Source organism: Mus caroli, chromosome 9, assembly GCF_900094665.2.
Source record: "Mus caroli chromosome 9, CAROLI_EIJ_v1.1, whole genome shotgun sequence".
NCBI classification, from domain to species: domain Eukaryota; kingdom Metazoa; phylum Chordata; class Mammalia; order Rodentia; family Muridae; genus Mus; species Mus caroli.
Genome location: NC_034578.1, coordinates 110,218,852 through 110,245,644, shown reverse-complemented (window position 1 = coordinate 110,245,644; position 26,793 = coordinate 110,218,852). Strand labels below are relative to the sequence as shown.

The 26,793-nt window shown below is 50.2% G+C and overlaps 1 protein-coding gene across 1 annotated transcript; it reads left to right on the top strand.

The window, feature by feature from the left end:
* Cmtm7 (CKLF like MARVEL transmembrane domain containing 7) lies at positions 1-25,233 on the top strand. Its single transcript, XM_021172858.2, has 5 exons — positions 1-326; positions 18,469-18,642; positions 19,897-19,995; positions 23,108-23,189; positions 24,735-25,233. Exons 1-5 carry the CDS (start codon positions 192-194, stop codon positions 24,746-24,748), a joined length of 504 nt encoding a protein of 167 aa, XP_021028517.1. The 5' UTR covers positions 1-191; the 3' UTR covers positions 24,749-25,233.
* Positions 25,234-26,793: the final 1,560 nt, after the last annotated feature.

Genomic DNA, 26,793 nt, shown 5'->3' with positions numbered 1-26,793 from the left:
AGTCCAACTTCCGCGTGTCTGGAGGGCAGGGGCTTGCGGGGCTTCTGCTCCCGAGTCCTCTCCGGGTCCGGCCGCAGCTGGGAAGAGGGAGCCGTGCGCTCCGCCCCTGAGGCTCCGCCCCGTCCCGTCCCAGCTTCACCGGCCAGAGGTCCCGGGGCCTCGGAGGCGGCCAGCCCGGGCTGGGTCGCGCGATGTCGCATGGATCGGGGCTCGTCCGGACCACGTGCAGCAGCGGCGGCGCGCTGGGGCCAGGCCAGCCCTCGGAGGGACTGCTGGACAGGGTGTACCCGCTCACCCATGGCGCCCTGTTCAAAGTGGCGCAGATGGTAAGAAGAGTGGAGTGGAGCCTGGGGACCCGTACACGGGGCTGCACCTGGCCCGGACCTTGGGAGCACCGCGCGCCCCTTTGATGCCCCCAATGTCCCCCTAGAAAGTTCCGGGAACAGCCGACAGGATCCCTGGCCCCCTCGCTTCTCCAGCTGCCTCCCTACGGGGCCCAGCTCGCTTCCCCACCGAAACCCGGGGTGCGAGTTCCTCCTCGTCTTCCTTCCTCTTCTCCAGGCCGCACGTCTCGCACCCGGGCTGGGGGAGGGAGAGTCTCCTGCTATCCCCAGCCATCCCCAGGCCGCGCACGGGCTCCCGCCGGAGAGGGGAGGGCTCGGCGTCAAGAGGGCTCGGTTTGACTTTCGAATCTCTGCTGGGGATCGGGAGAAGCGCCGCCTTCCAGACCATCGCCAGGTCCCCTGCGCCCTGTCAGCCTTCCGAGGCGCCTCAGAAGGCAGAACTAGTTAACTAGGTTAACTAGGCAGGCCTGTGGCTAGGGGGCTTCTGGTGCTCGCTTGGAGCCAGGCAGGGCAGGGCGAGCAGCCGGCTGTTAGTGTGACCAGAGCTGCACAAAAGCTTCTGGCCCGACCAGAAGTTGCCAGGCCTGATCCTGTTCGCTCTCTACCCACCCTTCTTTTTCCCTCCTGTTTTTGTTTTTCAACCTCTTTGCAAATGTCTTGTCTACAATACCTTTTCTGTTTGTGTGGCGTGTTTTGAAACTGGGCTGGGCCGTTTGAGTTCCCTACTTATCATGGGTGGAGAGGGGAGTGGTGGTTTGTAGAAAGCTGCGGAGAGATGTAGGGACCCCAGTGCAAGGTCACAGACCCGGAAGCTGGGACCTGCCAGCGAAGCTGGAGCAGCCCCCCACCCCCCAGGGGCTGGTACAGGGCCAGAGCTTTGTGCCTTCCATAACCGTTATTTTGGATGCCTAGAGTGTAGAAAGGTGGCTGGCATTCCCTGCCGAAAGGAAGACGTTCCCGCCTCTCCTGAGAAGGGTGCCTAAATGGACCAAGATTGGGACACAGGCAGTTTTAATACGGAACAAAAAAGGTCTGGTGCTAAGCAGTCTTGGATTTGAGTGGATGGTGTGTGGGACCCAGGTTACGGGCTTTGATCAGCCAAATAAAAGCCCGAGAGGCCACCTCTTTGATCATTAAAGGATGGTTGGAGTCAGAGAGACTTTATAGTCTTACGCCCATGCGGAGATGAGGTCCGCGGCAGAGATTTGGATCAGGCCTCTGCCTTGATCCATAAGGGAAGCCGATGGGAAGGGAATGAATGCCCTTGCTGGGCTGTGACTTGGGTACACAAAATTAATGGCGATGAGAAGCATTAATGCTGGTCCGTGAGTCTGAGGAACAGGGATATTGTGTGCTTTGGATGACAGTGATATAGAGCTTGTCCAAAATCAGTGAGCATGGATTTTAATCATGACTTCATGGGCCCGCCGCCTCTCTGCATGCTCCAGTTAAAACCCCGTAGAAAGATGACCAAGTCCTGGGAGTGAGGCTGCCTGCTTGGCCCTGGCTGGCTCCTGCTCTGCCCCGCAACTCTGACTGGGATCTGACTGTCAGAATCCTCTGCTTATCTGTTGAGGGTGATCAGAAGCAGATGCGCTGTGAGCGCCCTTCAGGGGTCACAATCCCAATTTGCCCATAGCTCAGTGACATACAGACCTCTGGTTCTGTGAAGTGTTTTTAGCTTGTTCTGACCAAGAGAATTTTCAACATATTACCTTAAGAACCGGAAAGGTTGGGGTTGGAAAGATGGCTCAGTGGTTAAGACTTTGTACTGCTATTCCTGAGGTCCCAAGTTCAATTCCCAGCACCCACTTCTGGTGACTCTATAACTCCAGGGAGATCTGATGCCTTTGACTCCCTCTGGCACCTGCACTCACATGCACCTACTCACACACAGATATACATACATAATTTAAAACTAAGAACGGCCAAGGCCAAAGCAATGGCTTTGCTTCATTGCTAATGGCTGTAGCTCCATTGCTAGAGTGCTGGATCAGAAGAGCCCCATGCTCAGTTGTGCAACCTATATATTGGGTATGGTAGTGGATCCTGCCTTTAATCTCAGAACGCAGGTGGTAGAGGTAGGAGACTCCGGTTCACAGTTATTCTCATCTACTTAATTCCAGGCCAGCCTGGGCTACATGGGAACCTTGGCGCGCCTCTTCTCCAGGCCGGATTCCTGCAGCTGTGTCCTCACACTCCATCTTCCTCAGTAGTCAAAAGTCAGGTTGCTGTTCTTGACTTTGAGGTGTCTTTTTGTTCATTTGTTTGGTTTTTTTTTTTTTATCCAAACAGGGTTTCTCTGTCTGACTGTTCTGAAACACCTCTGTAGACCAGGCTTGGCCTTGAACTAAGAGGTCTGCCTGCCTCTGCCTCCTGCATGCTGGGATTGAAGGCCTGTGCTGCCTCTCCTTTTTTTTTTTTTTTTTTTTTTAAAGCCATGTATTGCTCTTAACAATGCACAGGGAACTGCATACTCCACACCTTGACTGCATCATCTCACTAAATGTTTTTAAGGGATGGAGAGAGCTGTGTCTTTGACTAGTAAGGAAACTGCCTTAAGGCAGTATGAGCACCTAAAGCCACACTGCCAGTGGCAGCAGCCCAAGTCTGGTTTTCACAGGTATCTGCTCCTTGCATCCCCAGAACACACAATTCTGGCAGAGTCTGAACTTGCTAATGATCCAGAGAAATCTAAACTGTGGTGAGGCAAGGTCACACACATGACAGTGATGATAATCAAAGGGACAGATGACAAGTGGCTTGGGGGCAAAAGGAGTAAAGAGGCTGGAACTCTGGGATGCTCTCTGAAGATGGAAGCGGGGAAATGATGCAGCCATTGTAGGGACAGCCTGCACTAGCTTAGGAGTTATATCACATAAGCATGGAGACCTGAGTCTGCGCCCCTACACACACAAACACACACACACACATATACACACACTATACATACGCACATACAACACACACACAACACACATATACACACACCATACATACACACACACACCCCACACATATACATACACACATACACACACACCACACACACACACTCAGGCACATAAAATAGGAGCTACAGGACCAGCACTTCTGCTAGCCCGGGAGAAGGGAAAATATACGTACACAGATATATTCATTTTCATTGTTCACAATACCCAGAAACTAGAAACCACAGACAACCCACCAAACGCTGCATGAATTAATAACAGAAACAAAAAGTGCCACATTTGATGAGTTATTATACAGAAAAAAATGGGGAAGGATACTGAGTTATGGTACTGTATGTGAGCTTTGGAAACACAGTGCTAAGAGGGAGGGGAAAGCCACTCATCAAAAGATCATGTTCTATGATTCTGGCCTGATGAAGTATTATTGAAAATAGGCAAATTCATAGACACGGACGAAAATCAGCGACTGCTCAGGGCTGCGCCGGGGCACTGGCGGAAGGAAGTTGGAAGTGGCTGTTGGTGGGTGTGAGGTTTGGGGTGGTGACTGAAACGGTTAAAAGTTGCGGTTGATGGTTAGACAACCGTTGAGAGGCTACTAAGAGCCGCTGGACTTCACACTTGAGATGGGAGTTAAGACTCAGCCATTTAAAAAAGAGAAAAACCTTACAGAGGCAGTTTTGGGGGAGCAAAGAACACTTTGGACAGCCTCCAGGTATGGGAAGCAGGGCTGCATTTCAGGGACACCCACAGCCTGCCGAGCCTCACAGAGTGCAGGCTGATGGGCCAGTCTTCTGGCATCAACTGGGTGTCCTCCATGGGGCCAGCCAGAGCCGAAAGGGAACAAATGGTTAGCTTTGTGGTTCTGTGAACTAGGAGTGAGTGGTGTGCAGACCTGGAATCCTCGCTGCTCAGGAGGTGGAGGCAGGAGGATCAGAGGTTCAAGGTCATGCATGACTGCACAGAGTCCAAGACCAGACTGGACTAAAGCAGACCCTGCCTAAAGGAGGAAGGCCTGGGGCTTACATACCTTGAACTTCAGTGCTTCCAACTTGTGGATCTCAGAGTTCAAGGCCAGCCTGGTCTACATAGCAAGCTCCAGGCCAGCCAAGGCTACATAGACTGTCTGGAAAAAAAGAAAAATAAATAAATATAGGGTAACATCCCTCGAATCTTTTGTTGTAATAGTTAAAGGTCTACTCAGACCTTCTCCAAGTGTGAGACCTCGTTTTCCACCTCCAGAGATACAGAGACCAAAAGGCAGCAAAGAAACGCGTTGCCGAGGTTCTGCCCCCTCCTAACCCACTCCTGACCTGAGGACAGGAAGCTTTCTGCTGAAGGCTAAAGCAAATTTTAAAAATTGATAACAAGAGAGAGGCTTGGTAGTTAAGGCTTGGAGAGATGGCTTGGTAGTTAAGAGCACTGGCTGCTCCTCCCGAGGTCTCCAGTTCAATTCCCAGCACCCACATCTGGCATCTCACATCTGTCTGTTGCGTGTGTTTTATTCTTCCTAGTAAAAGTGATTTGTTCATTGTGCAGGCCATCCAAAGCACAAAGAAGAAAGTACTCCCCTATTCTCTCTCCTCTAACATTAGCAGTAAGAGAAACTTCTTGGGATTTTGTAGAAGATACATATAGTTTTGGTGTTTTACAACAAAACTAGAAGGTGCTGGCTTCTTTCTGGCTTACTGAATGTAACTTGCTGTGTGGCTTTTAAATCTGTGGACTGTTTGGCTGCGTATGTTTGTTCCCGGGTGTTTATGTGTGCAGGAGTGTGTGTGTGTGTGTGTGTGTGTGTGTGTGTGTGTGTAGACCAGAAGTCAGCCTCCAGTGTCATTAGGAACCTGTCCTTAGCTGTCCAACCTTGTTTTCTGAGCCAGGGTCCCACACTGGGACCGATAGCTTGCCGATTAAACTAGAGGGCTGGCCCACCTCCCCAGTGCTGGGGTTACGCGTGCTTGTCACTGTGCCTGGCTTTTTACATGATCGATGGAGGTTTAAATCAAGTCCGTGATGGAGTGAGGGGCAAGTCCTCTACCAACTCCGCCCCTTGGCCCCAAGGCAGCCTCTCAAGCACCTAGACCTAGACTAACCTCAAACTCACGATATAGCTGAGGATGGCCTTGAACTCACGATCCTCTTGCTTCTACCATCAGAGTGCTGAGATCACAGGATGCCCCAGCAGGCCCAGCTGCAGTGTGGTTTGCAGCCAGGCATGGAGGCACCGTGATTCATGTTACAGCCTCCACTGCCTCCCCTTCAAGTTCACTTTTAAAATATTATTTATTTTGTGTGTGTGTGTGTGTGTGTGTGTATCCCCATGAACTCACATGTGCATGTGCACACACACATCCAAACCTGATCTGTACTTCTGGCCTGGAGATTTTTCAGTGCCTACACATTAATGGCTTGTCCACAGATTTCAAGGTGCCAAGTAGAATAGTAACCATAATTTTAATCATGAATTTGGTGCCTGGCATTCTGGAAAAAGGAACAGCGACTGGCTAGTCGGTCATGCTTTGAAATGTTTCTGTATTTAATTAATGTTGACGATGACTGTGGAAAGTTCTAGAAGGCAGAGCCCCACAAGTAGGAGATGTCATGTCCCCTGGAAGAGCTAGCTGATGCTGTGCTGGGAACCACAACCAGAGGTGAAATAACACCTCCTAGAAAAGGAGGGTGCACCAGGCCACAGGGCTGAATAGGGGGAAAGGTGTGGGGTCCCTATGGTGCCAGCGGTTGGACCTCTTAGGTGCCAACACGCCCACAGATTTTGTTTTGTTTTTAAACAATGTAGTGGGTCCCAGAGACGTCCCGCTCCCTCCTGCCGTGCTGGGAGCGGCACCCAAGAACAGAGTAACCCTTCAGATTCTCTCTCTCTGTCTCTCCCTGCCCTGGTTTCCTGCCTGTTTCCTCCCTGCCATCTGCCTACCGCCTGTGCCTCTGGCCAACCTCCACCCTGGCTGCCCCGTCTGACCTGCCAGCAGCCACTTTGCCCTGTCACCAGCCTGGCTGCTCACTGGCTGGCTACAGTCCCTGCATCTCTCACAGGCCAGCAAAGGCATTCTGGGCTCTACAGAGCCTGGACCCAGCTGGGAGCCTGAGGGACTCCCAGAAGTGACAGATCCTGCCTGTTCACCCTACTCCACTCCTTGTGGGGTATCTGTAGGTGCTGAGGCCCAGCCTCCACCAGACAGCACATCCCCAGCTCAAGCTGGCAGTTAGCAAGGCTGAGGCCTGAGGGTAAGTGTTTTCTGGGGCTCTGGAAGGACAGCCATGAGACTCGGGAGAAGTCCTTTCTTCCCACGGAGATGGATGGGAAGACAGGAAGCAGGGGAGATGAGAACCTGCAGCAGGACCTCAGGGCTTTCATTCCCACCTCCCTGAGCAGCTAGCTGGGACCCCCATCTTGCTTAGGAAGAAGCAACACAAACGAAAGCTTTTCACCACTTCACTGTAGAAATGCAGCCGGTAACTGATGCTGGGCTGGTGAGCTGGGTGCTTCCTCCTGTTTCCTTGCTAAACTCTCACTGCCTCAGGAGGTTATGTCCCATGCCCTTGTTTACGGATGAGTAGCAAGGCCAGGAGCTACATCATCCATCCTTGGCCTGGCAGCCATGACTGAGACACTTGGATTTGGGCCAAGTCAGAATCCCAAACCTAAGTTTTTTTTTTTTTTTTTTTTTTTTTTTGAGACAGGGTTTCTTGTATCAAGCCTCAAGCTTGCTATGTACCTAAATATAAGCTTGACCTTTTGACCCTCCTTCCTCCACCTCCAGAATTCGAGATTACAAGCATAAGACTCTGTGGGCACTCTTTGCCTTACCAACTGAACGGGAGCAGTCTTCCCCAGCCCCTGACTGTGTGAGTCTTTTTAGATTTTTTTTTGTTTTGTTTTGTTTTTTATGTTTGTGTACGCGTGAGTGCCTGCATGAGTTAAGTGCACCACCACGAGACCTCAGATCCCCTGAAACTGGAGTTACAGGCTACGGGCAGCTGTGAGCTTGTGGATGCTTGGCTCTGAACCTAAGTCCTCTGGAAGAGCAGTGGGTGTTCTTAACCACTGAGCTATCTCTCTATCTCCCCGGCTGTTTAGGTTTCCTCTTTCCCTTTCTCTTTGGATAAACAAGCATTGAGATAATTATGACTTTCCCCATGTTAAAAACCAAAACAAAACCTATTGAATTCTGCCCCTGCACTCAAACCTGACCAGGGCCCACCAAGGCACTTTTTCTCACCAAGCCTGCAGCTTTTGTGTATGGTGATCAGGCTCCCCCAGGCCTGCACAACGTGACAGACACAGCCTTGGGGTACCTCAAGGAGACACAGTCTTATGTAAGTGCATCCTGAGTGAAGGTGGACTTCCTGGCACTGGTGGATGGCCTAGGATAGGGGAATGGGGCATCATTTGTAAGTACCTCCTGCCATCCCGGAGGTGAGAGGTGCTGAGTGCAGCCAGCACAGAGGGTATGGAGGGATGAGCTCATAGCAGCATCCCTAGCTGCGAGAGAGATGCCCTGGTGGATAGAAGGAACCCAAGGCATTTGAGCAGGGAGGTGCATTCCCTGCTGTGTTCTGTGGAAGCCACTAGAGCTGCCTCCTGTCTGTCTCTTTCCCACAGAGGCTCTGCCAGTGTGTCCAGTCTTCACACTGTGGCAGACACTACCACACAGTAAGTTCACACCAGAAAAACGCACAACTGAGTCTCTCTCTCTCTCTCTCTCTCTCTCTCACACTCTCTCTCTCTCACACACACACACACATACACACACATACACACACACACACATCAGTCTAAACGATGTTTTAAGTAGATAGTCTGTGTCAAGCCATGTTCATAGCTATCCTGGGGCACAGGTGGCCCCTGGCTACAAGTTGGACACATCTGGCTGAATCTGATGCTCTGTGGCTACACACACCTGCTGCATGTCCCTGTCTGCGATCTTGGCTTGTCTGCTGTCTTCCCTAGTGTTCCTCTGGACCCAAAGCTGCAGCTGCAGATGCCCTCAGGACTTCCCATGTTACATTCTGTTGTCCTCTGAAAGAGCTGTGTTGGTTTTTTGGTGTGTGTGTGTGTTTCCCAACTCCAATTTAAAATAAGAGCAGGAGGGATGGGGATCAATATTTACTGAGTGAAAAATAAAATCGATGGGGAAGAAAATTATTTCAACAGCCTTTTCCTGTTTCAACAATGCTAGAGTAATAGCAATAACTGAATCTGTGTGTGTGTGTGTGTACCAACAAGGTGTATATGTATGCATATGCATATAAGAACCTCAGGTGTCCTTAGTCAGTGTCCACATTTTACTTATTTATTTATTATTTATTTAGGAGACAGGGTTTCTCTGTGTAGCCCTGACTGTCCTAGAACTCTCTCTGTAGACCAGGCTGGCCTCGAACTCAGATATCCTTCTGCCTCTGCCTCCCGAGTGCATGTGCCACCCCTGCCCGGCCACCGTTCACCTTTTAAGACAGGTTCTCTATCTGAACCTGGAGTTCACTTGCCAAGTGTGTCCCAGGAACCTGTCCGCATCTCCCCAACCCTGGGAAGTATGGACGGCCACTCCCGGCTTCTTTATACGGGTGCTAAGGATCAAACTCTGCCCCTCAGGCTTATGCAGCGAGCACTGTGCCAACTGAGTCACCTCTCCAGCCCCTTCACGACATCATCTTTAACTCCTTGTGACATCCTTAGGACAGAACAAATGTGTCCTGGAGTACAGGATATGACTGCCAGAGTGGGGACTGACCCCCCGTTCCTCCCGCTGTTGCAGTTGGCACATGGCATGTCTGTAGCGCAGTGCTGGTTTTGCTTTTGAGGAAAAGTGTGTTTTTCCTCACTGTGTTGCCGCAGCTGGCCTGGGGCTGACAATCCAATCCTGCTCCCTCTGTACCTTGTCCCACCATCCCTAGGGATGACACTGTTTTTCCAAGGCTTCTTGGTCAGGGTGTCCTGTTCACTGCATGACACTTTGGGCAGAGAAAAGAAATCTGGGGCAAGACACATGTGGTGGTCTGAATGAGAATGGCCCGTGTAGATTCATGTATTTGAAGGCTTGGTGCCCAGTTGATGGAACTGTTGGGGAAGGATTAGGGGGTGTGGCCTTGTTGGAGGAGGTGTGTCACTAAGGGTGGGCTTTGAGGTTTCAGAAGCCCACACCATTCCAGTTGGCTCGCTCTGTGCCTTGTGGTTGCTGTCTCACTATGTAGGGTCTCAGCTACTGTTTCAGTATCATGCCTGCCTGTCTGCTGTCATGCTTCCAGCCATGACGGTCATAGACTCACCCTCTGAGACTGCAAGCACACCCTCAGCAAAATGCTTTCTTTTATAAGTTGCTTTTGCCTGGGTATAAAAGGAACTGGGCTGAAGGGCTGTCTCGGTGATAAAGAGCACCTGTTGTTCTTGCAAAGGAGCCAAGTTCAATTCCCAGCACCCACACGGAGGCCTGCTACCTCCTCAGGCACCAGGTATGGTGTGGTGCCCAGATGTGCATGCAAGGAAAGCACTCATATGAATAAAATAAATTTTAAAAATTAGGGAGGTAATTAAGACAGCACACGGGTCCTGATGAGGTCCCACAAGGCCACCCTCCGTGGTGACAGCTGTTCTGAGACATGCAGTGGCTTCTCACACGTCAGCAGGCAAGCCTAGCTGTAATTTTCCACTCTAAACTTCTAGTTCAGATGGGGTGGGATAATTTAGCAGAGTTTGGTGGGAAGGAATAGCTGGACTCGTCATCATTAGCAAGACCTAGTGTTTGCCGTTCATTTGTAGCAGGACCGCGGCTGAAAATGAGCCATCAGATTTTATTTCTGAAAGGGGGAAAGGAGAGATTTTCCTCAGTGGTGTAGCCCCTGGTAAGTTGCCTGTGCTTCAGGAAGTAACCCTACTTAAACTCAGTGTAAGGGAAAAAGAAATAGAAGAGGATGTGTGTGTGTGTGTGTGTTCGTGTGTGTGTACGGGTGTGTGTTAGCATAGCTGGGAGCCATGGTGTCACAAGAGCTGAAGGAGGAAAAGAATGTTGGGCTGGAGTCCACAGAGAATAAGGTTCCTCCATCTTCATTTCTGCCCAGGGATACAGATTTCTGATTGCTGGCTTCCAGAACTACAAGGGAATCGACATCTACTAGGGATCATGTGTTAGAGAAGCCACAAGAGACTCACGCAGCCCAGTAAAGGCTTGCAGTGCGGCCAGATTCGGAACAGCGTCAACACTATACGCCGCCGTTGACATCTAATGTGCTCTCCTGGGTGGGCTTCCCTCGTTCCCAGAATAAGCCTGCCAGCAGCTATGGCCAGCCTCTTAGCCCCTCTGAATGGCTGTTCTCTCTCAGCCCTCTTGGAGCACATTATGGTCTTTGCCAAGAAAGCTGCACCTTGAGATGGCTGCTGAGAACCCAAGAAGAAAGAGAACACCAGAGAGCAGTTTCCAGAGGTCCTGAGTTCAATTCCCAGCAACTACATGGTGGCTTACAACCATCAGTAATGGGATCTGATGGCCTCTTCTGGTGTGTCTGAAAACACCCCCAGTGTCCCACATTTAAAAAAAAAAAAAAAAAAATTAAAAAAAAAAAAAAAAAAAAAAAGATGAGCTACAGGCCTGGGGAGATGACTCAGTGAATAAGGGCACTTGCCTGGAGACAGGAGCTCTAATCCCCAGGACCCAGGAGCATGCATCTATACTCCTAGCCTGCCTCTAGAGATGGGCCACAGGGCTAGCCTTCTCTTTGAACCAGTTGAGAGTGAGTGACAGATAGTCCCGTCACTCACAGGAAGTCAAAGCACTGACAATGTTACTTGAGAGCCTTGTCTTACTCAGGCTTCACCACAACCCACTAACGTCCTTCTGCTCTGGGGCCCCAGGGTCACATGCTCACACGTGGTCTCATGACTGAATAAGAGTGGTCAGGTCTCTTCCTCAATCTAGAAGCTTTTTGAATTAGAGGTGTGCACCATCCCACTTGGTTTATGTGGCAATGAAGGCGGAACAAGGACCTGGGGCTTTGTGCCAACTGACCTACATTCTCTGTCCAGTCTTTTTGTCATTAAATTCCCTTTTGTTGTAGTGTTACTTACAGAAGAGGTCAGTATAAACGCCTCCCATCTCTCTCCACCCAGTTAGTTTAAGACAGGGTCTCACTAGGTAGCCTGAAACTATGTAGACCAGGCTGGCCTCAAACTCACAGAGATCTGTCTGTGTCTGCCTCCCAGGGTTGGGGTTAAAGGTGTGCCACCGTCACAGGTGGCCCCACCGTATTATTTTCTGGGGCAGGGGTTTTTTGAGTGTGCCTGGATCTCACTAATTCTGCTAGACTGACTGGCTGGGATGCCACCTCGTCAGCACTGGGATCAGAGGTATGCACGGATGCTGCGGACGGATCTCAGGTCCTGGCAGCTGTGTAGCACGCACTTCTCTGACTGAGCCATCTCCCCAGCCTCTCACCGTATACTTCTGTCCAATCAAACATCAGTTGACTGTGTCCCGGGGAGTCTCTTCTCTTCACATGACCACACACGTGTCTCTGCTTCAGCCCAGTTCACACTCCCTTAGTTACCACTGACTTTGCAGTCAGCCTTCAAACCGGATAGTGTTCATCTGCAGAACCCAGATTATTCCTACATTACCTTCCCATAGAAATTTTAGAGTCAGTTTGTCAATATCTACCTCCGCCCCACACCTCACCTCCCCCCCCCCCCCCCCCCCCCCCCCCCCCCCCGCTAAAATGCTGGATTGCTGGGTCTCAACTCAGATTCTAATGAACTGGATTTATCCGTTCTGGGGAGAATCACTTACAGACAATGCAGTGATATTTTCATCAAATATCTCTCTAGTTGCTGCTGTTAGAAGTGGTCCTAGCCAGGCTCGGTGGCACACGCCTTTAATCCCAGCACTCGGGAGGCAGAGGCAGGTAGATTTCTGAGTTCGAGGACAGCCAAGGCTACACAGAAAAACCCTGTCTCGAAAAAAAAAAAAAGAAAAAAAGAAGTGGTCCTTGTTTTTAATGTGCAAATTCAATTTTTGTTGCTCACATATAGGAAGGAATACAGTGACTCTTGTGAGTAGCTCTGCCACCTGAACTATTGGATTCATCCCAAAACAAAACCTTTTTTTTTTTGAGACAGGGTTTCTCTGTATAGCCCTGGCTGTCCTGGTACTCACTCTGTAGACCAGGCTGGCCTCGAACTCAGAAATTTGCCTGCCTCTGTCTCCAAGTGCTGGGATTAAAGGCATGCGCCACCGCGCCTGGCCAGAACCTTCTTTTTGAGTTCCACTGGATTCTCTGCAGACGTGAGCGTGTTGTTTATAATAGAACGCTGTGCTTGCCTTTTCAGTCTTTCCCACCTCACTCCTGTTTCTTACCTTATTACAGCTTCAGACAGTCGGTTCTGGGCGGTGAGAGAGGACATCTTTTCCTTGTTACGATGATACCCTCCCCTGTCCTGAGGGGCAAGCCTACAGTTTCTCACCACCGAGCGCACAGGTAGCTGTGGGTTGTACCACAGTTACCAAGTTAGATTAGTCCCTCAGATCCTAGCTTACGCGGAGGTTTCTTTGCTTTGTCACTTATCATAGCTGGATATTAAAGTTTTTGCCGTCGGTTTTTTCTGCATCGGTTGACCGGAACTTAGGCTGCCTGCTCCTTGTGTCTGTGTCTCTGGTGTGTCCATTGAAATCATTTGAAACTATTAAACCAGCCATGGTGCATTCCCGAGACGTCCTGTGTTCCCATTTCTTCTGTGTTGCAGGTCTGATGTACAGGGACAGGAGCTCCGTAGCATACCGCCATTCCTTCTGAGAACATATGAACAGTTTGCATATGAACAATCAGTCCTTTTCCCTTTCTGGGCTATGATTTAAAAAAAAAACAAAAAAAACAAAAAAAACTTTTTTTAGTTTTTAACCTGTTTCTCGGTCCTGCCTTGTGGGGGTGGAGGGGATGGGGCGGGGCTTAGAAGGAACCCTTTGCTCCTGGTAGCAAGGTTCATGGCCACCTCGACTGGCCCTTTTACGGACGGACGGAGCTCTCCGCCAGCGGTCACCCTGAAGACTGTTGGCTTGTGTCCGGTTCACCTGAGATGTGCACTTCTAGGTGGATGAGTGCAAGCGTTACTGAGGACTGACCACCCCGCTTCCTCCCAGGGCTCCCAGGCCAGGGGCAAGGCTGCCTGTGGAGACTGAAAAGCCTTCTTTGTCTTTTTCCCCAGAGGCTTTGACAGCGACCAGGCAGCCTCAGAGTGACCCTGCAGGCCGGTGAAGGGAGCATGTGGGCTAGCCAGGGTCAGCCTTCCCAGGTTATTTTTAATAAAGTAGAGACCAAGGGAGTGGGGATCTCACTGAAGGGAGGCCTTTGTTTGCACAGAACTCTCCAGTGAGAAGAACCCAGACAAGGGCCAAGAGGGCCACCTTCCACTGTGCCTGGGCACAGTACTCAGATCCCAGACCCATCTTGCTTTCCTGTAAGGGATCCTTATAGGCTTCCTGCTCCTGAGCAGGCCTGTATAAGCTAAGGGCAGAGAGGACAGAAGCTGCCCCTCCGATGAACCAGGCTGTCTGCCGGATTGAGGTGGGGAGGCCTGAGTCAAAGTCATTGGTGCTTGGTTTGGGGGAGGATCTGGACTCAATTTGAAACTGTTGTAAAAGCTCAGAGGAATCTGAGGGGGTGGGGGCGGGGAGGTGCTGTTGTGGCCTGTCACATGGAATTGAGTTTGTGTACTCAAGGAGCTTTCTCCATCACTGTGCACAGCAGAGTCCCTGAAAACACCTGAAGGCCTTGAGGGGGGCCCTTGCTGCCCTCCCCACACCTGGGTGTCTCTCTCTCTCTCTCTCTCTCTCTCACACACACACACACACACACACACACACACTGTTATAGGAAGGATTCTATGTGGGACCCGGCAATCAGACTCGGGTCCTCAGGCTTGGCAGTCAGAGCCTCCAGCCTTTAAAACCTCTTGCCAGCCTCCAGCCCCTGCCCCCAGTTTCAGGCTCCTCTTCTGGTCTCCACGGTGGGTGACCACACATGTAACAATAGTGGCTTTCCGTCTGTTCTCCGGGCCACTGGCCTGTCACAGTTCCGGTGTACCTGCTTGGTCATTTTTCATCCCGGACAATTTCCTCTCCTCAGGCTAGCACAGGCTTGGCTCCAGGCTGCTTCAGTTTTTAATCAAGGCAGCCTGCAGCCTCATTGTGGGGCTCAGCGGGCACACACTTCTGGCACTTGCCCAAGGCTGGATGCCAGGCGTCTTACAGGGACTGACTAGCCTCTCAGAATCTCTGAGGATTTATTGTCCCACCATACTGCCGCAGCACCAGCCACTCCGCTGCGTGCAATTTGTCCACCACGCTTCCTGAGCAAGCTCCCTGGCAAAATGGAAACCAGTGTGGCCTTTTTGGTGTGTGGTTTTTGAAATGTTATCATTATCGTGTGTGTGTGTGTGTGTGTGTGTGTGCACGTGTCCCACAGTTCACGTTTGGGAGGTCAGTAGACAAGCAAGTGGGGTCTGTTCTCTTTTCCCACTTCTTCCACAGGTTCTGGAGTAGACGTCCATCATAGGCCTGCACGCAAGTGCAGCTCATCAGCTGATGTTTTTGAGATGGAGTCTCCGGCTGGTCTCGAACTCAGTAACCTTGATCTCGCCCCTCCACCTCCCCAGGGCTGGCTGGAACTAGGCTTATACCACCATGCCTGGTTTTAGGAAGTGTTGAGGATTGAACCTAGGGTCTTGTGAGAATTAGCATGCACTCTGCCAACCAAACTACACCCCAGCTCCTACGTGGTTTTCGTTTGTTTGATTGGTTGGTTGGTTGGTTTGGCTTTAGTTTTGGCTCACTCTGTAGCACTGACTGGCCTTGAACATAAAGCAATCCTTTTGCCTCTACCTATGCTGAGATTAAGGGCACAGGCCACCATGCTTAGCTCCAGCGTAATCTTATGTCATGGATGACAAAGATTGGAACTGGGGGTGAGCCAGGCGTGGTGGCGCACGTCTTTAATCCCAGCTCTCGGGAGGCAGAGGCAGGCAGATTTCTGAGTTTGAGGCCAGCCTGGTCTACAGAGTGAGTTTCAGGACAGCCAGGGCTACACAGAGAAACCCTGTCTCCAACCTCCCCCCCCCCAAAAAAAAAGATTGGAACTGGGGATATCATGCGTACTCAATGAGTAACTATTAAATAAATGTGTTCTTGTTCCCACCCTCAAGGCAAGGGTAGACTGGCCTTGAAGTTAAGCTAGTTCTGAAAATCGACATATCAGTCAGCTCTGCTGTGTAACAAATAGTTATAAATCCGAATGACACCCAGTAAGTACTTACTGCTGGCTGGACAGGGCTCTCGGGACAGCCCTGCATGTCATGAGCCTGTGCTCCTATGAATCAGGGCTGGCTGATGTCCCCTGATCTGGGCGGCCTTTAGCGGGGTAATCAGAATGGCTTTGCACTATCCCAGAGCAGGATATAGCTCAGCCTCTAGAGTGTTTAGCTGGCACGCAACAAGTTCTGGGTTCAATCCCTAGCACTGCATAAAACAGGCATGGTGGTGCCAGCCTGCAATCCCAGAGCACTGGAAGTGAAGGCAGGAGGATCAGTTCAAGGTCATCCTTGGCTACTTGGTGAGGTCAGCCTGGGCTACATGAGACCTTCTTCGTCTCAAGGGAAAAACAGAAAAGTGAGGTGAACTGCAGTTAGAGCAAACCCAGGACCACCAGCCTTTCCTTGTGGCTCTTTACTTACTCAGTATGTATGTATGTATGTATGTTGTGTGCACATGTTATACATGCATGTGCATGCATGTGGAGGCCAGACGTTCTCTCTTTCTACCATGTGGGTCCAAGGGACTGAGCTCAGGTTGTCAGGCTTGGCAGCAGTCACCTTTACCCACTGAACCATCTCACTAGCTCAAGGAGAGGTCACATTTAAGGTCATGAAGTGCAAGGTACAGAGTACTTGGTACTAAATCCCACGTCTCCAGTGGAAGCATCCACGGAAGTCTGGAGGATGCTGGAGGCTGACATGTCTTCCTCCTGCTCCTGAATGTCACCAGTGGCTGTCACCAGTGGCTGTCATTGGCCTGCAGCAGAGCTCAGCTCTATAGGCCTGGCCTCCAGGCAGCAGGTGGCTCAGGACTCTCACCCACCCAGGGCTGTGGCTTAGAGGAGGGGATTTACCAAGCTGTTCCAATGGTCCCCTACACAGGGCTGTCATGTCACCCTCAGGACAAGGTTTTCTGTAGCTAAGGTTTTCAGTTCAGCTAAGCCCAGCCCAGTGGTGGCTCTGGCCAAGAGACATTTTAAGGTGGGTGCAGGTGTCTCCTGGCATGTACCCATCATTGTCCTTTGAAAGAGCTCGGCTTTTCTTCTCTTTCTTTTTTTTAAAGATTTATTTATTATTGTAAATAAGTACACTGTAGCTGTCTTCAGATGCACCAGAAGAGGGCGTCAGATCTCATTACGGATGGTTGTGAGCCACCATGTGGTTGCTGGGATTTGAACTCAGGACCTTCGGAAGAGCAGTCAGTGCTCTTAACCACTGAGCCATCTCTCCAGCCCCAGAGCTCGGCTTTTCAAGCAAAGAGTCAAAACATAAAACCCAGAACAACTCATGCGTTACTTTTAAAACATGCCAAGCATGGGTGTGTGTGTGTGTGCGCGCGCGCAATTGTTTTATTAATTAATTAATTTATTTATTTATTTATTTATGAGACAGGATGTCACTATATAGCTCTGGCTGGCTTGGAGTTTGCTGTGTAGACCCAGTCAGCCTTGAACTCGTAGAGATCTGTCTGTCTCCTGAGTTAAAAGATTAAAGGCAAACCCTGTCTAGAAAAACCAAAAACAACAAAAAACAAAACAAAACAAACAAACAAAAAAGATTAAAGGCGTGCACCACCACAGAGACCAGAACCTGTTTTAAACGTACCTGCTCCAGGGCTGGAGAGATGGCTCTGCAGTTAAGAGCACTGATTACTCTCTATCAGACAACTCAAGTCTGGTTCTCAGCCCCATGTCAGGTGGCTGGCCCACAATCATCACCAACTCCAGCTCCAGGGGATCTGATGCTCTTGGCTTCTTCAAGTACCAGCCCACACATAATTAAAAACAAATCCCTTGCCAGGCCAGTGGTAGTGCACGCCTTTAGTCCCAGCACTTGGGAGGCAGAGGCAGGCAGATTTCTGAGTTCAAGGCCAGCCTGGTCTACAAAGTGAGTTCCAAAACAACCAGGGCTACACAGAGAAACCCTGTCTAGAAAAAAAAAAAAAAGAATAAAACCAAATCCCTTAAAAGTGCCTATTCCTGGGCCAGGGAGTTGGTCCACACTGACTCCTGAGAAAGTTCGATTCTCTCAGAGCAGGCTTTTCCTGAAGAAGGGCACACACAGCAGGGCAAGGGCTGAGGAGATGGCTCATTCAGTCCAGTGCTTGCCAGGCAAGCAGGAGGGCCTGAGTTTGGATCCCTGGAAGCCGTGTAAAAAAGCCGGCATGTACATGTAGCCCCTGGGACTTACTGCCTGCCAGTCTCGAATCGGGAGCTTTAAGTTCAGTGGGAAATCCTGGCTTAACGGATATGAAATGTCTACCTCTGACCTCCACACATGAGTATACACACATGCATGTATATACATGTATACATATACACACATATATACACACATGCACACATACACATACACACATGCATGCACACATACATATACATGTATACATACACACACATATACACACATGCACACATGCACATACATACACACACACACATGCACACGTGCATGGACACTGATTTAAATATGTATGTTACTGCCTACAAGATGGACTAATTAACTCTGCATACCTCAGTTTCCCTATATGAAACAAAGGATGACTTTTGTCACCTGGCAGAGTTCTTCAGTGCTTCAGCTGGGTCATGTATGCCACATGCCAGTCAATAATAACTCAGTGTGCACTCACTGGTAAGGACAATGGATGAGTTACTCCCTTTGCAGTCGGAAGCAGCCAACTATTATTTTTAGCTAACATGCAGCCCTGGCGCCCCCTGCAGGTACCTTCAAACCCTCCAGCCAATTAGCGTGGGAATAACTTGGATTGTTGCAGCACATCGCAGGGACAGCTCAGCTGGTTTCCCGTTTGCCCCCTCCTCCTGGGTGCCCAGGCAGACATGTGCCAACATCTCCATATCTGCCACAGGTCACCCTGCTGATTGCCTTCATCTGTGTGCGAAGCTCCGTTCCGATCGACTATGGCGCCCACAGCTTCTTCGAAGTCGTCACCATGTGCGACCTGATAATGATCCTCATCTTTTACCTGGTGCACCTCTTCCGCTTCTACCGTGTGCTCACCTGCATCAGCTGGCCCCTGTCGGTAAGAGGGAGGCTCGGCCCCACTGTCGGAATGCAGGAATTGGGACGTGGCCACTTGTTTGTTCTTGGCTGCCCATTCCACATCTCCAGCCTTCGGTTCAGCTGCTTCGCCCCCGACCGGCTCTCTGGTGCTTCCACAGACATCTCTGCCTGCTTCCCGGGGGTTTCTCAAGCTCCCTTCCCAGGGTCAGAGGCCCGGGGCTCCTCTCAGCATTTATCTGTTGTGTGTGGAGCGTTGGAGGGCAAACCTTGCAGGACGGAGCTGGTGAAGATGGTGATGATTATGCCACTGGGTACACGGTTGGGAGAGTTGAATGGTGACACTCAGTGGCTGAAACACACTGGCAGAGGCTGAGAAGATAAATCAGAAGGGCTCTGTTTCGAAGGCAGTGTCTTACTGTGTAAACCAGGCTGGCCTTGAACTCAGAGAGATCGTGTGTGCTATCACACCTGGCAAATGCACTTAATTTGTACTGTGATCTCTACCTGAGCATAAAGGCTCTCTGTCGATTCTAACAGAGATGTAGTGGATTCCTTAGGATCCACTATGTACCAAATCATACCATCTGCAAATACCAACAGCTCACTTCTTCCTGACTAGTCTACATGCCTTCCATCTGATTGCCTTGCCTTATACAGAATTAGCCAAACAGAGTGGTCGGATGTTGGATAGAAGTGGCAGGAGCAGGTGTCACGGCTTTTTCTGTGAGCACTGAAGGGAAGCATTGTATCTTCCCTCCTGAATATGAGGCTGGGTATGTTTTTATAGAGAGCCCTCATCAGATTGAAAGATTAATCTGTTGAGTGCTTTTATTTTTTTAAAGGTGTTAGACTTGGTGGTTTCAGCTTTTAGCTTTTCAGGGCATTCTGCTGTAGTTTGTTCCGTTCTGTTTTGGTTTATACTGGATTAAACACAGGACCAGAGGGAAAACTCTACAAACTGATCTAAGAACCAGGCAGTTCTTAGGGAATAGCTCTGCTCATCCGAGAAGCCTGTCTCTGTCTCCTTCCATTTGCTTTCCCAGAATCCTGTTCTCTGATGTGGCTCCTCCTGGCCCAGCTTTCTACACTGCTTGCCTGTGAGACACACACAGGTCGTCCCAAGAGTTCCGAGGGAGAGCTGTCTCTGCCTCTCCTCTCCACACCAAGGCGGCGTGCTGCAGAAGAGCAGAGCGAGCTCCACCCACATGGAGCGAGCTCCACCCACACAGTGCAAGCTCCACCCACACCTTCTCTTTTCTCACCCGGCCTCCAGGAACTGCTGCACTATTTAATCGGCACGCTGCTTCTCCTCATCGCCTCCATAGTGATAGCCTCCAAGAGTTACAACCAGAGTGGCCTGGTAGCCGGAGCGGTAAGATGTTTTTAGCGACCAATTCGGGTTTCAGATGGCCCTGGCTTCCTGAGGGAAGCCAGGAAAGGGGTTGATTTGGGAGCCTCTCTTCTTAAAACTCATACCTACCTCAATCCAGCCAGCTACTCTCTCCAAAGAGCCCAACCCTTGGGCTCATGTTAGAGAGTCCAGGAAAGCAGACTTAAGGGTTCTTGACAAACCTAAACAGCTATGGTAGTCCGGACCTGTATCCCTCATAGCCAGTGCTTAAATCCGGGTGGAAGAGTCTCCATCCCCATGCCTACTCTGAGTATCTACTCATGGCTGGCTTTCCACTGCAGAGAAGTACTGGGGATCTCTTTTGCTTCTAGAGATCAACCAGTGATGTCTATCATGAGTCCTTTTCTTTTCTCTGGGGTCTTGCTGGGTAGCCTAGGCTGGCCTAGAATGTACTACATAGCCCAGGCTGGCCTTACACTTATAGAGAACCCCGTGCATCTGCGTCCTCCTGAGTGTTTGGCTTGTAAGAATGCACCGCTCTGCTCAAGTTCCTTTAAAAAAAAAAAAAAAAAAAAAAGACAGAACTTTATGTAGCCTAGGCTGACCTCAAATGCTTTATGTAGCTGAAGATAACCTTGAACTTCTGTTCCTCCAGCCTCTACCTCCCCGTCCTGAGACAATAGGTGTGCTCCATCCATGCTCAGTTTAATGCAGTGGAGAGCTGATTCCACAGTGGGCAGGCCCTCCACCAACTGAGCTTCACCCAGGCTCCATTTTTAGTTTTAACAGCATTCAGACCCAGACAGGGCACCTATAACCCTTTCAGAGGTAAAAATGATCCCAGGGTCCCACCAGTAACCATGTACAGCTAGCTAGCATGTGGGTATCCATGCATACATTCCAAGTATGAATACACAGGTACATATATGGTCACATCGTTGAAACATTATTAAAAGGTCCATAGAGTCTTGTGACTTATGATATATGCCCCTGGAACTCCCCTCAGACAGACTCTGTTCTGATGATGATTTTGGTAACTTCATATCTGAGTGGCTGTTAGTCCATTACTGATTTGCTATAGACACGCGGGCCAGAAGTTTTTTTGTGTTTGTTTTAAGGCCTGGTGTCTTGTGGTTCGGGGTTGGCCTCCAACTTAGTAAGTAGCCAAAGATGACCTTCAACTTGCGATTGCCCTGACTGCAGCTCGCCAGTGCTAGGATCTCAGGCGCACAGCACCACATCTGGTTTGTGAGGTGCTGGGGATAGAACCCAGGACATGGTGGTGCACGCCAAGCAAGCATTCTACCCCCTGAGCTAAGACTTTTAAAATTAGTTTCAAGGACTGTGTCAGTTTCACTTACAAATATCACCAGAATTCTCCAGACCGTGGCCTGTCAGGGGTTTGCCCCTGGAATTTCCCTTAGACAGACTGACTGCTCTGAAGGGCCACAGTGTGGGGACCCAGTATCCCTGCAGAGGTGTGGCCAAGCCTGTAAAGAATGCTGGCCCAGTGCACCTTCCACAGTGCCCCTCGTGCTCCATGCGACCTCTGAGGAGACAGGTGACTGACACCTACAGGTTGGCACCTGCCTGTCAACAGTGAGTGAATGCTGCATGATGGGAGGAGGGTCCAGGAATGAGCACTTACACACACACACACACACACACACACACACCCCTCTGCCCCCCCCCCCCACACACACACTGTGTTCAGGGCACACACAAAGAGATTCCCATTGGGTTTCATAATCAGGTCACACATAAACTGTGCCGGCCCAAGATCCTGAGCCCCAGTGGCTAACATTTATCACACCACAGGGAAGCCAGGAAAATAACAGAAAAATGAGGTCCCTGTTCATGACAGGGTCCATGTGACAATTAGCAAACAAACAAGGCACTGTGGTCCAGACTAGCATTCTGTATGGATGTAATAATAAGCTGTTCAATTATGCAGTAGAGACAGTTGGGGACTGGGCTGTAGTATTGTGCTAATGGTGTAGAACAGACAATGGGAGGCAAGGCCTGGTTCTGATCAGCTAATTATGTGGCTCAGACAATCTGTATAAAGAGAACCAAGGAAAGGCTTTGGGGTATGGGTTGCTGGGGACAGCCGAGACCCTATAAACCAGGAGCTGGGCTTGAAAAGACTACCCAACTTTACTGGAAATCTACCCTTTAGTCTGGCTGCTCCTAGATCACACCTGTCCAGTGTCAATACTAGCAATCTAGCAGAGCATGAGTCCTGAAGCCCACTGCGCAGGGGCAGGCCCTGTACATGGCCCTGTTGTGCTGGGGTCTTAAGCAGAGGAGGTGGCTTCCAGTCCCTCTCCTGGTTTAGCTGTGAAACTGGAGGGGCTGGGCAGGGCGGGTCAGGATAGGGCACATCCTTGCCTTGGGGGAGTTCTAAATTCACGGAGTCGGGTTCCTGAAGGCTTAGAAACCTGGCAGGTTATGTAATTACTCAACCAACACTAGACTGTGTTACAAGGAGGGTACTGGGCCACCAGTCTCATGGTTCCCAATACACGGGAGGCAAGATTACTCTCTCTCAACCGTCTCTGAGAAGCCTGTCAGGTCAAGGTCAAGGCTCTTCAAGCCTGTCACTGGATGGACCCTGGGAAGGGAGGACCATAGCCTCAACTTATTTTTACTGTGACCATTTAAATACACACAGACAAAGCTGAACTCCGAGGCCTCAGTTCTTGGCTCTTACATGGCTATAAAGCTGACAGAGGCGAGAAGAACATTATCAATGAGACCCAACGATGCTAACCTTATAATCAGTCTTTTGAATGTTACAATTCTTAGGTTCAAATTAGAATGTACAGTACCAACTTTCACATTTTTATTGGTCCTGGATCATGGAGACCCAGTGGCTTGGCCCCAGCTATGTTGTAAATATAAACCCAAGCCTTGGAGTCACCTAAATTGATAAGGACAATGCCAGAGACCCAGAGACCTGGCTGCTGGGCCTGACCATGCCCACCAGAGGCTGCCTCTCTCTCAACTTCCCCTCTGCAACTAGGGGACTAGGTGGCTAGGTCACATGGCTCCCCGGCCTCCTTCCTGGAACAGAGAAGAAAATCTAAGAGATGGCCCTGTGGCTGTGAGCTTCCTTTTCTTCCCGCTGCAGATCTTTGGGTTCCTGGCCAGCTTCCTCTGCCTAGCGAGCTTGTGGCTGTCCTACAAGATCACCTGTATAACCCAGTCTTCAGGTAAGTTTGGATCATGAGAATGCAGGGCCCGTGAGGTGGAGGGCTTGTGCCTGGCTCAGCAGCATGGGCCTGGAGTGGAGCGAGAGGGCAGGGGACAGAAGGAGGAAGGGCAGGACCTAAGGCCTGCCCTCCTACCCATCTCTAAATGCCCAGGGAAATGCCCTGGGATACTCTGTGTATAACCAAGCGTGACTTTGGACTCTTGCTCCTTCCCCCGCTGCCTCCCACGTGCTGGGAGGTATATATATATATATATATATAAATGCTTGTGTGTGTGTGTGTATATATATATATATATATATACACACACACACACACAAGCATTTCTTGAAATAAGCTTTCTGTGACAATAATAAAACTCAGAACTCTTACAAAAACGCAGGCAGTTTTCGTGGTTTTGCTTTTTTTTCTTAAGCAAAGTCTCATGATGAGGGCTGGAGTAAGTTGGAAGCTGCAGACTTCCCGCTGCAGGCGCCTGAGGTTTACCCATTTGGCAGCAAGTCCAGCACTCAGAAACTGTGCTGGGGATCTTCTTCCCAGGACTTCCTCTCTGGAAAAGAAAACAAAACATGCAAATAGGCTGACATAAAGAAACCGGGGGTTGGGGGGAGGGGGGGCGGGGTCTGGAGAGATGGCTCAGTGGTTAAGAGCACTGACTGCTCTTCCAGAGATCTCAGTTCAATTCCCAGCAACCACATGATGGCTCATAACCATCTGTAATGGAATCTGGTGCCCTCTTCTGGTGTGTCTGAAGACAACTACACTATACTCATATTATACATTAAATAAACCTTTTTTAAAAAAAATTTAAAAAGAAAAGAAAACCAGGGAAGGGTATGGTGGCACGCACCTCTAATCCCAGCACTTGGGAAGCAAAGCGGAGGCAGGTGGATCTCTGTGAGTTTGAGGCTAGCCTGGTCTACATAGCAGGCTACAAGGTGAAACCATGCCTCAAAACACAGACCCATACCTGCCTTTTTCTCCCTCCAGTGTCTAATGTGTCAGACGTTATCTTTCTCTTATTTTTCAGGGGTGGGATCCTACTCAGTTTTAGAGTTTTGGCTCTGCTGAGTGCTTTGTTACTAAATGTTTCTCTAATGAATACTCACACATTATAATTATCGTGAACCCTGATACACATCCTTGAAGCTTTTTACCCTTAAGTTTTCTTGAGGGGAGGGGTGTGGGTTAGCCAGTGTCTACCTGTGTAGCCCAGACTGCCTTTGAGTTTGTGGCAGTCCTTTTGCCTCCGCTTCTCAAATTCTAGGTTTACAAGTATGCACCACCACAATGATGCATGCATGCTGTGTTCATTAAAATCTGTAAAAACACGAGGTTTGTGGTGCATGCTTGTGATCGCAACTGTGGGAGGCTAAAGTGGGCAGACCTTCAGGTCAAGACAATCAGAGTATATACTTTACAATCCTGTCAAACAAAACCACAGGCACACACACACACACACACACACACACAATTTGGAGCCCATGGCTTCTGAGGGGGTTCAATTCCCAGAAAGGTAACCTAACTCTCCATTTCTCTCCCAAGATGCATCTGCCTGATGAGGCCACAGCCTCTGGTCCCCTCCAAAGGATCTGTAGGATGTACACTTGCCCCAGGAGGACCCTGGGCATGGCTGTGGACTCTTCAGGCGACAAGGCCTGTGCCTTCCCTGCTTTGCCAGGATACTGGGCTCCTGGGCATCTACAGCCTCCTTCCACAGTCTGCTGCAGAGAACATCCCTCCATTCTGGGCTGTTAGCACCACTCAGGTACCAAGGACTGCTCTGAGCACAGTAGAGAGACTTGTGGATCTGCCTGCATAGACACGCCTTTCTTCATACCCTCAGGACCGAGACCACCTAGAGTCCTCACAGAGGCCGCAGACGCTAATTTATCTGGCCTGTCAATCTGGTCTTGAAGCGTCTCTAAGTGAAGAGTCAGAAGAAACACTATGTGGCCATCCTGTCTCCTGCCCCTATCTCTGCCTTTGTCACTGTGGGTGTGGGTGGGGGTGGGGAGGTGCATAGTTTTTAATAAAATGTCAATTGCAGCAGGCTTCCTTATTGCACGAGATGTCTCTAACACTAGGCCTTTCTATGCCAGCTTGAGTGTGGACTCCTTGCTAAATGCCCATCTCCTAGACTGGCTTCAAACTAAATTATGTACCTGAGGTTGACCTAGAACTCTTGATCCTCTTGCCTCTACCTCCCAAGTACTAAGATTAGAGGTGTGTGCTAGGACACCCAGTTTTGTGTGGTGCTGGGGATGGAAACCAGGGCTCCTCCATACATATTAGGCAACCACCCTACTAACTAAGCTACTAAGCTACATCCCCAGTCACACACACACACACACTTCCCATCTTACAGTTTTGGGTTGGCCTTGAACTTGCTTTTTTTTTTTTTTTTTGGTTTCTCTGTGTGGCCCTGGCTGTCCTGGAACTCACTCTGTAGACCAGGCTGGCCTCAAACTCAGAAATCTGCCTGCCTCTGCCTCCCGAGTGCTGGGATTAAAGGCATGTGCCACCACGCCCAGCCCTTGAACTTGCTTTGTAGGCAAAAGTGACCTCTGAACTCCTGATCCTTTAACCTCCACGTCCCTCCCTGGGATCCTAGCTGTGCCACCATATCCAGCTCTGCTTTTTATATCCTGGGCCTTAAATTCCCTTCCAGTTAGGACGTGGGATCTGGGGTGATTTTCAGGAGCACACTGGGATTCTGTGAACTCACTCCTCATAAGAACCTGGTGAAGCCAGACATGGTGGTGCGCGCCTTTGATCTCAGCACTCAGAGGCAGAGGCAAGCAGATCTGTGTGTTTGAGGCCAGCCTGGTCTACAGAGTGAGTTCTAGGACAGCCATGGCTACACAAAGAAACCCTAGAAGGGGCAGGGGTTGGGGTGGGGAGAGAGAGAGAGAGAGAGTTAGGTTCTCAAAGCAATGGGAGGCATTCATTGCATGTGGCAGGGAAGCTGAGGTGAAACAGTAGTGGCAGAGTAGACTCAGTACATTGTAGTGGCCATCTGTGTTGTGGCCAGCAGCCCCAGGGTTGAGAAGAGGGGGCCATAACTGGGCCGCCTCTATCCCCCACTGTAGCCAGCACAGTCCCTGGGCCTGCCTGGGTCCTGGTCGATGGCAAGCTCTGCTACAAGTGTGAGTTCTGTGGGGCTCCGAGAGGTTCTGGAAACCGGCTGGCTTCGAGGCCCTAGGGAAGCCACCAAGCTTGGACATACTACTAGTGTGGCCTGCAAGACCCAAAAAGGAAGCCAGAAGGACAAGAGAGTGACTGGGGTGCAGGTTGGCCGTCTCCTGACCCTGGCCAGGACAGCAGAGTTCACCAGGTTCCCTCCTCAGCGTTGACCAAAGGTGGGAAGCCGACTTAGAACCTGCTTGTTCCAGGGGCCCAAAGTGTCTGCTAACACAAGGGACAAACTCCTACACATTCAGGGTCTTCAGGCCCCCGTGCAACACCACCACCTCCCTCTTCTGGATGTGGCTAACTCATGTCCTGTTAACCTAAGGAGGAATTGTGGGACTAATGCAGTGCATGTATGAAGTATGTGTTAACAGGGCCGCACACAGGCAGTCCATGTATAAAGTATGTGTTA